At 39.8% G+C, this 14863-nt stretch overlaps 1 protein-coding gene across 11 annotated transcripts in view; it reads right to left on the bottom strand.

The window, feature by feature from the left end:
• The window catches only part of UNC80 (unc-80 homolog, NALCN channel complex subunit), a 180294-nt gene that overhangs the window by 8703 nt on the left and 156728 nt on the right, over positions 1-14863 (bottom strand). For 9 of the 11 annotated variants that reach the window (XM_067470300.1, XM_067470302.1, XM_067470317.1 and 6 more), the window contains 2 exons: positions 11367-11423; positions 799-880 (listed from right to left, as the gene is read on the bottom strand). In XM_067470300.1, the coding sequence (XP_067326401.1) occupies positions 799-880; positions 11367-11423 (139 nt within the window). The remainder of the gene's footprint in view (positions 1-798; positions 881-11366; positions 11424-14863) is intronic. The other 2 variants (XM_067470309.1, XM_067470320.1) reach the window with 1 other exon arrangement.

Below are 14863 nucleotides of genomic sequence, written 5' to 3'. Positions count from 1 at the left end.
CCCACCAGTATTCAAATTTGGGCATATTGGGTATTTGTGCCAAATTTGGTCCAGTGAAAGAAAATACATCCTGCATATCACATTATTACGTTACGATTCATAACAGTAGCAAAATTGTTATGAAGTAACAATGTTATGAAGTAACAATGAAAGTAATTTTATGGTTGGGTGTCACTACAACATGGAGAACTGTATTAAGGGGTCACGACATTAGGAAGGTTGAGAACCACTGATCTAGAGCTTCCCACACATACACCACAATCAATTCAATATGCTGTATCCAAAAGTAGGAGAAATGGGAAATGGATCAAAGATTGCTAAATTTAAACTGAGAAGGAACTCTTGTACTTTATTACACTGGTTCTTAAATGGTGGGTCCCAACTCCAAATGGGATCCCTTAGATCATTGTTGGAATCTCCAAAAATTAGCAACAGTAAAAGATTTCTGAAAGTCAACTATTGGCTGTTTTAGACATCTACATGAATTGGTTGTGCAGTGTTTACAGTGTACTCTGCAGACAATGCTTCAGCTGTACTTCATAAAAAGAAAAATCACTCTGTTTAGCAATCTTTGTTATCAGTAAATGTTTGATTTTTATACCTATTTTATATACCCAGTGCACATAAAAAAATATTAGGCAGAAAATGTTCAAGATGGGAAAAGTTTAAGAAGCCCCGTTCTATTGTAAATATTCTATCAGATATTTACAATAGGTCTATTCCACATCAAACCACAATATATGGCACTGTATGTAATTAATTATTTTATCCGGTAGAGCAACCATATCGCAAACTCACCTGCCTCAAGCCTCTTTTTCTCCCTAATGGTTGCTGAAGAAGGAGATTGTGGTGTCCAGGTTCGCTTTGCACACTGGCTACCCTGTTGAGCATCAAAAGTGTTGTCAACTAATATAGAAGAATGTAGATTTTACAGCTACAGGAAGTTTTCTTCACAAATGTTAATAGACATTAATGACATTGCCACTTCAAAGATTATACCACCTTTGAAGGTTAAGAGGTTTGTTAGGTTTGGGACTGGGCTAGAAGAAAAATGGCATTCACAACTATGCCACACATACTTATTGTCAAAACTGAGATCTTAGTGCTCAGCTATGCTGTGGTACAACCTATTTTGAAACTGGCACAGTTGTCTATCATAAATGACGACAACAGAATAACAATAAGGTTACTAGTTAACATCAGTATTTTGAAAATATTTAGCAATATTTCGGTTGAAAAATATTTTTCGTGATTAGTTTTAATAGGTATTCCATATTTTTGCATAACTTTAACTCAGTTCAGAAAGACATGGACAATGAACACAATGGACACCTTGTAATTCACATAATGAGTATGAAATTTAATGGAGGGAGCACACTGAACACAAGCCCCCAGTGCCATTGTGGCTAGGGAATAAAATAAGCATGTTATGTGGGGGGAGGGGGTTGTTTTTAAGAAATTGATTCCACACATCCACAATTAGCTATATTAACAACAAGTGACCAGTATGACAACCATATCCACGAGACCAGTATGTGTGGTTTCATTTATCCATTCTCAACAAAATATGTCCTCTGTACTCTACATTACTCTATCCAGTGGTTCTCAGCCTGTGGGTCCACAGATGTTTTGACTTCAGCTCCCAGAAATCCTAACAGCTGGTAAACTGGCTGGGATTTCCGGGAATTGTAGGCCAAAACATCTGGGGACCCACAGGTTGAGAACCACTGCTCTATGGCATTCTTCAGGCACAAGTCCTTCATTTTAATAGGAATCACTATTATATGCCATTTCACATATCCATGTGAAGTCTTGCAGATATATCCTGCAGATATGGGGGTCGTGTGGTACTCTCAAAACTAAACACTACACATATGCCAAATTCAAATATGTTCTAACCATGCTCCTCACTCCTGCTTGAATATCTTGATTACAGCCCAGGAAAACTCAGTATGGTAATTTATAAATGTCACTTTATCAAAAGCAGAAGCAAAGTGCTAGAAAACATTATGCCAGTTAAGAGACACTGAGGTGTTACATTTCCCCAAAATGAATACATCTCCTGGGTTGCTGTGATTTTTGTGGGCTGTATGGACATGTTCCAGAAGCATTCTCTCCTGACATTTTGCCCACATCTATGGCAGGCATCCTCAGAGGTTGTGAGGTCTGTTGGAAACTAGGCAAGTGATGTTTACATATCTGCGGAGTGTCCAGGGTGGGAGAAAGATCTTTTTTTGGGAAGTGTGGTTGCCCTGATTGATTCCTGTGTGTTCTTTCTTCCACCCTGTACATTCCACAGATATACAACGTAACTTCCCTTTTTTAAAATGCGCACCATTCAGTCGGTTGAAGACGTAGTGGAGCGTTAGTGGTCTCGTTCGAGAGGCGGGAGTATAAAGTTTTATCCTGACACAGTTCGGTCGCCGTCATGCATTGGAACAGTGAGGAGTGTGCGTTTGCCGTTGAGGCCTACTTTTCGAGTGGCCCCTTGTGATTTTTTCTATGGGTTTTTTTGAAATCCCGTGTTTATGCGAACCGTCCAAGGACCCTACAAGATTTGAAGACCAACATCCAGGAATAAATTGCCAACATAAGCCCTGCTATGCTGGCAAGAGTCATGACAAACACCAGAAATCGGTTTACTCAGTGTATGGAGAATGGGGGACGTCACCTACCTAATTTGGTCTTCGAAACTACGTAAAACAAAACGTTAGGTATGCACCTACATTATTAAAAAAATCTGATTCATACAATGGGTTTTATTAAGTTTTGAAAAAAGGAAGTTATTCTGCCTCACCCTGTATAAACCTCACTTCCCTTGTTTTCAACAGACCTCACAAAATCTGAGGATGCCTGCCATAGATGTGGGTGAAATGTAAGGAGAGAATGCTTCTAGAACATACAGCCATACAGCCCAGTAAACTCATAGCAACCCAGTGATTCTAGCCATGAAAGCCTTCAACAACACATTAATACATCTACTGTTTTATACTTGTAGATATGTTTGATCTTTCTGCAACTACTTGTCAATCAGTGCTGCCCATTAGTGTTCTAATTATGATTGCAAGGAATATAGTTCATTTTCTACTTCATTCGTCTCTGCTCCACTCCCTTATTTTTCAGGACTAAAGGAAAAGTAATCCGCTGCTACTGACAGATGGTACTGTTTATTCATTGCTTCCAGGAAAAATGACAAGAACACGTAGGGGCACTGTTTGCGAATACTATAGCAACATGAACTCCTATCAGCATTTTCTCATTTCCAGGTAGTGTGTTGTTTTCTTCCCATCTCAGTTACGTCTGTAAACCCTTTTGTACAGAACATTTCGTAGGAAAGAATTACCAAATGAACCCTTGTTCACCTTGACAAAAACAACTTTTGGAAAGTGGTAAACAGATCAATTTGGAAGCAAACATGTATCAGAAGATGCAAACAAGTGTTTTCCAAGCAATGCTTCAATAAGCCTTAAAGATTTTGAAATAATTTTGAAGCCACCAGCTAAAATTAGCTCTTCTACTGCTGAAAAAATTACTGAAACTACAATGCATATTCCTCCAGAACATATGGTCAAATGGTCCACCACGCCATCTTATGTAGCCCGTGAAGCTTTCAATGTCAGGGAAACATAGTTGCATTTAAACAGTGTTACAACTACGAGGGTTGAATGAAAAGTACTGTCTCCACCTTCGCTACTTGGGTTTGTATGGGAATATTTTAATAAATCAAACGCAGAAATAATCCTTAGAATGTGCTCTTTAGCTACCACTATTCATTTTTCGACACCAGACAATTGGATACATTTCTGCCAATAATTAACAAGTTTTCTGAAGCTGTCACGGAAGAAGTCGACACTCTGTTTCCACAACCCATCATGCACAGATCTTCCGATAGCCAAGCAAAGCAATAATTTGACCCACACGTTCTTGTGAAATCCTGATTATGCTTGAAATTTCTCTCTGAGTGATACGACAATCGTCCTGAATCAATCTGTCAACCTTTTGCTTGTGAAACTCGGTAGTTGCTGTCACAGGACGTTCAACTCTTTGTTTGCCACCTCAACATCTTTAAACTTACTCACCCAACGATGCACAGTACTAACATCAACACAATCACCATAAACAACTTGCATTCTCTGTTGAATCTCCTTTGGGGTGACACCTTCTGCTGTCAAGAATTCAATGACTGCATGCTGCTTAAGTCGCATTGACCAACCGTCTGCGCAGGGTTCCATACTTCGTACTTTAACAACGCAACCGTTCAATGCTAAGGGTTCCTGCCAAAATGGAAGAGAGGAGGGTCTACTGAACAAGCCAGTACCTGCTGCATACCAGTAGAGGAGAGTCTACTGAACAAGCCAGTATCTGCCGCATACCAATAGAGGAGAGTCTACTGAACAAGCCAGTATCTGCCGCATACCAGTACTGTCATCTGTTGAGTTATGAAGGTGGAGACATTACTTTTCATTCAACCCTCGTACAAATGGCCCATTAAAGGCAACCATAAAGATGATGTAGCCCTTGGTGAAAATGAGTTTGACACCCCTGCTCTAGAACTAGAAGAAAATGGGATTTTGTGCATGTGTTACCACTGTAGCAATTTATCACGTGGGTTTACCTACCATAAATAACACACATCTTACAATTCATTTTTATCTTTTACTAAACGCTTCTACACAGATATTTATCCAGTTTCCATATGAAAAACTCCAAGGCAGAAGATTCAATAGCTTCCCTTGTCACACTGCACAATCTCATGTCACTTTTCCCTAGTGCTTACATTTATCTTGTTCCAGATTAAATCTATTGTTTCTATCTTCTCTCACAACAAGCAACATGAGGCATCTGTTGTTTCCATTCACCTAATGGCTGTCTTTAAAGTATTGATTTTTCAAATTGAGTTGTTTTGCAGCTCCTTGCAATATAAATTATCTATTCATTACAGTTACAAGCCTTTTTATCATTATTCACTTGCTTTCCTTGAGTTTATAACAAGTCCCAGAGTGCTAAACATCAATGGTGATATCGAGAAAATAATCCAACAACAACCATTGTTCAGCAACAGAGGTCATTATGACCTGATACAAGACTCTATACCAGAACACAGTAGCTATACAAAGACTGGTTTGTAATGGGGAGAGAAGCGTTCATAGAAGAATTGTAGATACAACCATCTTTATAGGGCTATCCTAAAAAAAATCTAAAGTGACTTAAAACATGGCCAGTTGCTGTCTGCAGTCCTATGTTAGATTGCTGGTTTGTGAATGCTCCCATCATGAGTTCCAAGTTTGATGCTGTCAGACATTTATAAGCACTTGGTACCAAAATAGGAAGCAAAGTTTTGCTGAAAAAATAAGGTACCGTTTTGTGTATCTTAGGGCCCTTCGGACAGGCTCTATATTCCAGGATCTGATCCTAAGAGCCCCCAGTCGCGCAATGGGTTAAACCCTTGTGCTGGCAGGACTAAAGACTGACAGGTCGGAGGTTCGAATCTGGGGAGAGTGCGGATGAGTTTCCTCTGTCAGCTCCAGCTCCCCATGAGGGGGCATGAGAGAAGCCTTCCACGAGGATGGTAAAAGATCAAAACATCCAGGCGTACCTGGGTAACGTCCTTGCAGATAGCTAATTCTCTCATACCAGAAATGACTTGCAGTTTCTCAAATCGTTCCTGACATGAAAAAAACTCAGGTTTTCTGCTTTAAACTGGATTATATAAGTCTGCACTGCCAGATAATCTGGGAGCAACAGAAAACCTGGGATCAGATCCTGGGATATAGGGCCTGTCTGGAACGGCCCTTAGTAGGAATCAGGGATGGACAAATCTGCAAGTACTTATCTACATTCAGTTTTATTTCTGCATTGATCCCCAGTTTTGTAAAGGAATAAATAAATGAATGAATCAATCAATAAAATATAGCAATTAAATTATGGATGACATCCCTCAAATAGGTGTTGCTGGTGCTCCCGCAGCAGCTTCCCCTTTGGCTTTGGTTCAGCACTAAGATTACCGTCTTACATGAATCTAATGCACACCCAAATCTTGGCATGGTCATCAACCAAAAAACGTGAACGGTAAATTTGAGTAAATACAGTATTTTAAGTAAGCATGGATTGCTCCTCCGAACATCTGAGAATTCCTAGTGAGTAAAAACTCCCCATTATCTGCATGTTTCACAGAAGCATTCCACAGTCACATCGAATGTACCCGAACACTTTGGCTACTTAGTTGGTGTTACTGCCTCAGCTACAGAAACGTTTGCAAACCTTTTCCATTGAAAGCAGGTTCTATGGAATGATACTTATCCATTTAAAAATGTTGTATAATAGAGGACTCTAACCAACATGCTGCTTTGTGGATGTCTTCAGAAGAACCACATTGTGCATATGCTCAGAAAGGAGTCAGAGATCCGGTGAAGTGCATAGCTTCCTCTTTCTTACAAACACAAACATACCTACTAGGAATAAATCTCGAAGCATCTGGAGGATTCCATTCCCCTGAAAATATAAAGCATCAGCTCAAGTAGTCTTCCTCTAGGGATGGAAATTTCAGAAATCATGCTGCTTGCTATCCCTCATGAAATGCCATATCTCATTCTATGCATCACAGACACAGCTTGTGCCTTTTAAGTGGTTTTAATACTTGTTCTCATGCTTTTTCTCCCAAAAGGAGTACTCTCTTGAGAAATGTATTTGCAAAATTAGCCCTATATTTTTATCAGCTTTCCAAAGCTGAAGTGAAAAAAGCAAGCAATCGCCTCTGATGAAATTAAGTTAATGTAAAAGATGCAGAAGCCGCTGTGGCACAGTGGGTTATACTGCTCAGCTGCAGAACCTAGAATCATAGAATCATAGAGTTGGAAGAGACCTTGTGGGCCATCCAGTCCAACCCCCTGCCAAGAAGCAGGAAAATCGCATTCAAAGCACCCCTGACAGATGGCCATGCAGCCAACTTGCTGACCGGAAGGTCAGTGGTTCAAATCCGTGGGATGGGGTGAGCTCCCACTGTTAGCCCCAGCTTCTGCCAACCTAGCAATTCAAAAACATGTGAGTAGATCAATAAATAACACTTCTGCGGGAAGGTAACGGCACTCCATGCAGTCATGCTGGCCACATGACCTTGGAAGTGTCTACGGTCAACGCTGGCACTTTGGCTTAGAAATGGAAATGAGCAGCACCCCCCAGAGTCAATTAGACTTCATGGGGAAAATTTTGAATTAAGACATCTGCTAATATTTCTTCCATGCTAGGAACTGCCTCAGAAAAAAAGCTAATGTCTGCAAAAAGGTTGAAGCTTCATGCATCTTTTAAAAGGCATTGGCTGTTCTTTCTTTGCTTGTGATTTTTTTAGCATTAGGGTCATTTTCTTTGGGTGCCATTTCTTTCTGATACTAGTCCCATCATTACAGTGTCTACCTAAGAATCTGCAATTTCTCCCATCTCTTGTTCATTGCAAACATGATTTCTTTCTTTTCTTTCTTTCTTTTTTTCGGTAGATTAATCAGTTGCCTGTTATGCACAAGAATCAGTTATTGAAAAACCTCAGGCAATTGAACTTCCTTAGTTCTTGCAGGTGGCTTAGCGGAACAAAACCCACACTTTGAATCCTATTCGATTTACCTGATCTTCTGGAATTGATATGTTACCTTGCTTCACACGTTCTACTCACAACACTTCATATATTGTAATCATAATGTTTCTATCTCAACACTTTTTCCAAAATTCTCTAATTCAAAATTGAGAGTATTTCATCTTGCAAGTTCGGTAAAAAAATAAAATCTAATCTTCATTTCCAACTAAGACAGCATCTCCTATCATATTCCACTGTCTATATCCTCCAAAAATAGAGTTCCAGTTCTTTATCTTTCTGTCTAGGTAGCTGGAAACACTTGCCCTGAGGCCAACCTTTCCCTGTGCTCTTCCTCTGCATTGATTTGATTATCCTTTATACTTTTCATCATTCCCTTTTGAAAGGCTTTAATTGGAATTTGCAGCACTTGCACTCTAATTAGAAGAAACTGAACTGTTCCCAATAAAATAGAATAAAATTCATTTGTTCCTTCAAGTGATACCCATTAATTGGGAAATGAGGAATAGAGGTATGTAAAATCAATACTATTTTGAGGTTCATAAGCACTGGTTGCTTAACATTTTATGCACATTTCAATAAAATGCTGTTGGGATAGCAGGCAAATATGACTCACCCTCGTTATTGAAGAAATATTGACTCATTTCTTGAACTGATGGTTGGGATGTGTGAACTCTCTGGGAGGATTTCATCCTATTATTCCTCATATAGTGTGGGAGGGTAGGCAAATGTTCACAAATGCTTGTGAACATTTGCCTTTCCTTGTGCCTGTGCAGAAAACTAGTCATGAAAAAATGGTCAAGTGTTCCCTATCTGTTGTATCCTCCTGCTGCCCTGGGAACCTTCCCTCTAATATAGTGGTCAGAACTCTTTTAAAGTGTCAAGTGACCCTGCGATTTTACAGGAGTGGCATCCAGTATTTTTTAATTTCCCTTTTCTTAGTTGTACTGCTCACTAGGCATGTGCAATCCATGGTTCTAAAGTACTTACAAAACTAAAGTTCTGGTGGTGAAAACTAGGGGGTGCTGGTGCTTTGCTTCTACAGGATTGCTAAAGTTCTGGTGGTGAAAATTTCAGAACTCTAACAAAACTTTCAAAATTTCATTATAAATGGCAGTTCCTAATTGGTTCTGTTATAAAAATCATCAATAATGAAATAATAATGAAATTTTGAAAGTTTTGTTAAGAGTTTGAAATTTTTATCACCAGAACTTTAGCAACACTGTAGAAGCAAAGCACCAGTGCCCCCTAGTTTTCACCACCAGAATGTTAGTTTTGTAAGTACTTTAGAACCATTTAGCAGCATGGATTGCGCATGCCTACTGCTCACCTTGTCCACACCCTTATTCCCTAATCCTTCTACCTTACAGCCTTTATTCAGTATTCTCCCTCTTTCTAAACCTCTGATGCTATTTTCCTTTCTGCTGGTGCTGCAAAGAAACCTCTCTACGACATCCAATTCATTTAGAGATATTTCCCAATGCTGCTTCAAAACTTGGAGGATAGTGAGCTAGCAACCAGCAGAGCCAACATTTTACCCATTTTAGAGATGTTGGGTAGTAGCATATAGTTTGTAAAAGAAGATCAAGACATAAACTAAAAGGTTGAGTAACGAAGATAAAACTTGAAGATAGATCCTACAAAGTATGGAAATAGACAAAGGTATAATGGTTGAAGGAAAGTTCTGAAACTGACAAGGCAGGATTGAAAAGCCAGTGGGAAAAAAGAGAAGGAGAAATCAATGGCCAAAAATGATTTTGCATCACATCTCTCCTGCCTCTGGTACTGGTGATGGAGAACGTAATCCACATCAATATAAATGTTTCACCACACCATAGTTCATAAGTAACCATATTTAACACAACTGCCATAAGAAGTCTTAGGACCCCATCAGGTGGTCTTCAGGCTCTGTTTCCATGTGCTTAGGAAACGGAGCCCCACAGGAACCCCACAGAGGCCATCAAACTATGTAAGGGCACTTCCAGTGGGACACTCTCTTACCTAAGTGCATGGAAATGGAGCCCAAAAACTGTCTGCAGGAGTTGGGTGTTACCTAACTCCAAGCAGCAGAATGCGGGGGAAAGTGGGGAGAAGATGGAGGAAGGCGTGGTAAGTATGTGGGATGGGTGGCCATCCCACAAGATGGGGAAGACGGGAGGGAATGGGGTAAGACATTTCCCTCTGCTTCCCCTACTTTCCCCTTCTTTCCGGTTGCCCGCCTTAGACAAGAGAAGAACCAGCCAGGATTAAGAAGATATTTTTATAAGGTGCTCCTTCTCATTTCTATGCCACCCTGAGTCCTCCCCCAGGGGGTTGAGAAGGGCGGGGTAAAAATATCCAAAATAAACAAATAAATATGCAAATATTATCATCACTGTATGTTGTCCTATATAAACAAATATTTATTCCTACCTGTAGTGTAGTTTTTTTTAATTAATTCAGTGGATTTATTTCATTGAAAGACATGTTTTTATCAACTCAGCATGAACAACAAGTTCAATTTAGTTCATTTTTTCACAGGGCAATAATATCCAAATCTACTCTGAAGTTATTATCACCAAGGTCTAGCTGACTTACTCCCAAGTTAGTAGGACTGCTGCCTTCATTCATGCAAATACGTCAGTGCATTACATCCCTGTGCCTCCAAATTACTTATCTGTGTCGCCCACCCACACTTGGATGCCACCGCCAATCTGAGATGAATCCATCTGCCAAGGCAAGAGATGCAAGCACAAAGGACTTCATGAATCATGAGAATGATTGATATGACACATCCAGTGACACATAATTTCCTGTTCTAAAAATCTACGACAAAAACAAAACAAAGATTACACAAATTAATCCCTCTCAACATTTCCTCGTCTTTAGAAAACAACGCTAAAGAAAGCAGTAGTCTTAGGATTGTTAAAAAAGGGGGTTACATTCCTATAGTGAAGCAAAGACTTCGAGAAATATAAATGTCTTCCCAGCTACTGAGGTCAGTTGAGAGGTATCAACACAACAGAACGGCAAGAATGATTAAAATGACTGAGCTGAGTGTTAAAGGTGCAGTCCTCCCTTTCATATGCCAAAATTAATTTACCTTAAAAGCATAGAATGTGTTACTGCTTTTGCACAAGATTTCCTTAACAGTGAGTGGCATTGGAAGATTTATAAACATAGAATCATAGAAATTGTTGCTTTCTTTAAAAGTGAAAGGATATCACCTGGTCAAGCATTTTAATAATGAAAAGTAATACAAAAAGTCACGAGGTGGGGCCTTATTTTAACAAGTAGAGGCGGCAGCACCCCTTCATAATTCATGCATACAATATATTACATAATCTCCAAATTATCTCTTACTGCACTATGGAAACTAAGCAAAGGTTTTACATTTGAAAGCCTCCAGTTGATATTGAAAATATTAACTGAATACAGTAGGATGAGTGTGTTATCTTTGAAGTAAAAACCATATGAAAGAAGGAGGAAAGATACCTTGCAAAAATAATCTATTGCCTTGGCTTGCCAAGTTTTGGGTTATGTTTCATTTACAATTATTATTATTATTATTATTATTATTATTATTATTATTATTTCTCTCTCTTCTCATAAAATTTGCTATTTGGCCAGAGCTCAGCATGAAATAGGGTTGCTACACCTTTGACGTGCAGGCCTGATCATTAATGAAGAACAAGAAACAGGAATGGAAGGAGAGATAATCGAGGATGAGTAAGAGAGACAGTGATAAGAGGAGCAGAGTGTTCCCAGCACAGACACTGACAGACAGGTAGGGTAAACACTGTACCTAGAGAGGCTGCCCTCAGCGGCCAGGCCTTGGGAGTCATCAAGGACATTGGGTTCACTGCAGGAAGGGCAGGGAGGTGAGGCATTTAGGGAAGAAAATATGTTTTTAAAGCATGCAATTGTCTCTGTGTTCAAAGAAAAGAAGTATCAGAAGCTACATCGAGGAGAAAGGGGACAGAAATTATTTGGCCTCACACCTGGCTTACAAAAGATCAAGAAGCAAAACTTGAAGGGGGCGGGAACCTACTTATCTGGTCTAAAATGCTTCTTACATATATATATAAGTTGTGAGGCATATAGATTTGTCAGTTTGCACAATTTGCCATAGGGGTCATTCTCGCATCAAGAAAAAGAAGACCTAGAGGTTCCTAAAATCCTTGCATCCTCTCCTTTTGTTCTACTTACTGTTGGTTACTTTTAAGATGCCCCACTTTACCTCCCCCTCTTCCCTTCACTGATCTTCTTACTGAATACCATAGTTCTTGAAGGAATAAGAATCCTGTTGAGAGGCATGAACAGATAGACACCAGTATGTTACTTATACCCATTTCTGTTCAAAGCTTACTCTAACTCACAGCTGTGGGTCCTAATCCACATGGGGTCCTCTTAACTCAATGTTGGGGACACACAAAACATAGCAACAGTAAACCTAGTGGCTGTTTTAGACATTTACATGAATTTCTTAGAAAGAACATGCAGTGTTTACAACAGACTCTGCAGGAAATACTTCAGCTGTACTTCATAAAAAGGAAAATCAGGCTCTTAGTTTGATTGTCTATACCAGTGGTTCTCAACCTGTGGGTCCCTAGGTGTTTTGACCTACAACCCCCAGAAATCCCAGTCAGTTTACTGTTAGGATTCTTACGATTGAAATTTGTCCTTTTCTCAAAGGATAGTTAGGATTTCTGGGAGCTGAAGGCCAAAACTTCTTGGGACCCACAGGTTGAGAACCACTGGTCTATAACATCTACACCCATGCCATGTAAAAATGTCTTGGGTGGAAAGATGTCTTGGGTGGTTACAGTGGGGAAAGATTAAGAACTCCTGCTCTAGCTACCAGGCTCACACAGTCAAACACCTACATACACCACATCCACAAATAGTCAAACAGCATCCCGTATTTTAGGTTCAGGGGAGCAGGGCAACTTGATAAATGCTGGAAATTGGAGAGGAATACATCACACTCTACTTGATCACCTGCTCTCCAAGCCACAATCATGGAAATGTAATTAGCAGCCAATGTCAGGGTTAGTATCCAACGTTAGGAGAGAATGCTTCTGGAACATGGCCATACAACCCGGAAAACTCAAAGCAACCCAGTGATTCCAGCCTTCGACAGTACCCAGTGTGCTAAATTATGTAAAGATAGAGCCATCAGCAGTCAGAACATACAGCGTGGAGCACAGAATTTCTCTGCCAGTAGGGACAGTGGGCTTCAAGCTTCTACGTTCTCCTCATGAGCTTTCAGTGCTTCAAATTCTGGTCCTTCTATGGGACTTTTAAATACATAGCACTCACTCCATCTTGCAATTTACGGGTCTCCTGGCTGTTTATTGCAAGCAATGCTGCCTACAATTCTGAACTGGGGTGGGATGTGAGAAGATGAGAAGAAGATTTTCCTGGGGAGAGGAGAGGAAGATCATCCCCTCTACTTTGCAACTTTGCCCTCTCCCTGTCCTCTGCCCTCCCACCAAATGGGAAGCTTCTCTTTTAAATTCCATTTTACAGCAAAATTCTATAAGCTGCTAACCAAAATGACTTCAAACATTAAAAAATGCACCTTTACTTTTTTAACCAATTAGCCAAACTGTCTGTCATAATCTGATCAATACCTGCAGTCCTAATATTTTATTCACACATTCCTAGGGACCTCTTCACACGAGCTGAAATTTGGTGGTGGTGACAGTTTTTTTTCCATTTCACCATGGAGTCTGCCAGTTCTCATCACACACTGGAAAAGTACTTCTGGGGCAACTCCATGGTAAAAGTGAAAAAAATCCCATTGGCAATGGATGACAAGAGGCTCCCCGTCTTTCCATAAGGAATGATGGGTTTAGCCAGCTTAAGTAACCTTCCTCTCATGAGATCAGGTAAAGGGGAAGCCAGGATAATGCGGGACACAGGACAACAGGTCCCAATGTCCCTGGGCAGTCGCTGTCATGATCACCATAGTTCACGGCAATACTTGGCGATTCCGGTGCCACGTGTGAAGAATTCCTAGATGAGTTATGACATAGTTTACTAGTAAAACCTAAACGGACATATGCCTTTGAGAAAAGGACAAATTTCAATCATAAGAATCAAAAGCTTATAACCATCTTAATCAATGAAAGTCATTCTCTTTCACTGTAAGAAGCACTAGTAAAGCACTGTTTTCTATGACTTAACTAGAAAAGACACAGGCAATCTAGGATTATGATCTTTCCTATTTTTGAAAAAAACAAGTAATATTGGCCCCATAAGAATAATGGAAGTGTTTTCTAAACAATTTCCTACCTCAAGCCATCTTCTCAATTAAAATACTGTTTCTATTTGTACCAGGAGAGAACCTACCATTATCTACTGCATATAGTCATGTATAAGTCAGCTTCATATATAAATTGAGGGCAGGTTTGGAAAACAAAATGACAGATTTTGGTATGATGTCTGGATAAGTTGAGGGTCACATTGCAGAGAGGGGAAAGCACCAGTGCCATCTGGCTGGGGAAGGGGGACAAACAGACCATTTAACCCTCCAGGAATTCAAAATGACCAAAAACAGTGCAGCAGCAGAGAGATTAGAGAGAGTATGTGCTTTTTAAAAGCTTCTCCCAGGATGGGCTAAGCACTCATCCTTTGACACTCTACTCAGAGAAGGGAATTGTTGCTTTCTTCTTCTTCTTCTTCTTCTTCTTCTTCTTCTTCTTCTTTTTACAAAAGTTAACGTACAGTATGTGCACTGACCCTTGTTTTTAGGTTGAATTTTTTGGACTAAAATTTCTAGACTTGTACCCAAGTATATACAATACCTCATGGTCCCCAAACTGAACTAAAGCAGGTTGCATACTAATGTGATGATCTCAGTCTGGCCATATGAAGGGCGGGGGGGGGGGGGGGGCTCATTTCGACTCATACTAAGTTTTATTTTTCACTATATATGAAATATTAAGAGATGTTTGCTTAAGCATTTGGTGCATCCATCAATGACGCTAACAAAATAGGATTAAGCTAGAGTAGAGGTTGGAATTATTTGACTCTGGATTGCATTTCCTGTCATTTCTTAGCTATGCTGGTTAGGGCTGTTGAGTGTTGCAGTCCAACAACATGATTCCTATCCTTAGGCTAGAAAATAAATCTTCAAATGGAAAATAAACTTTGAGAAGTCATTAAAAAGAAAAGTGACACATTAAAGTAAACATTGGTCTTCTAGTAAATTCAAAATTCTGTTCCCCTCTGCACATCATATATGTACTAACACTGTAAATGGGCAACTTTTCCACCAGTTGGTACCAATGGAAC

The sequence above is a fragment of the Anolis sagrei genome, chromosome 1, assembly GCF_037176765.1.
Source record: "Anolis sagrei isolate rAnoSag1 chromosome 1, rAnoSag1.mat, whole genome shotgun sequence".
NCBI classification, from domain to species: Eukaryota; Metazoa; Chordata; class Lepidosauria; order Squamata; family Dactyloidae; genus Anolis; species Anolis sagrei.
The sequence above is the reverse complement of the archived record's forward strand: the minus strand, read 5'-3'. Positions and strand labels throughout refer to the sequence as shown.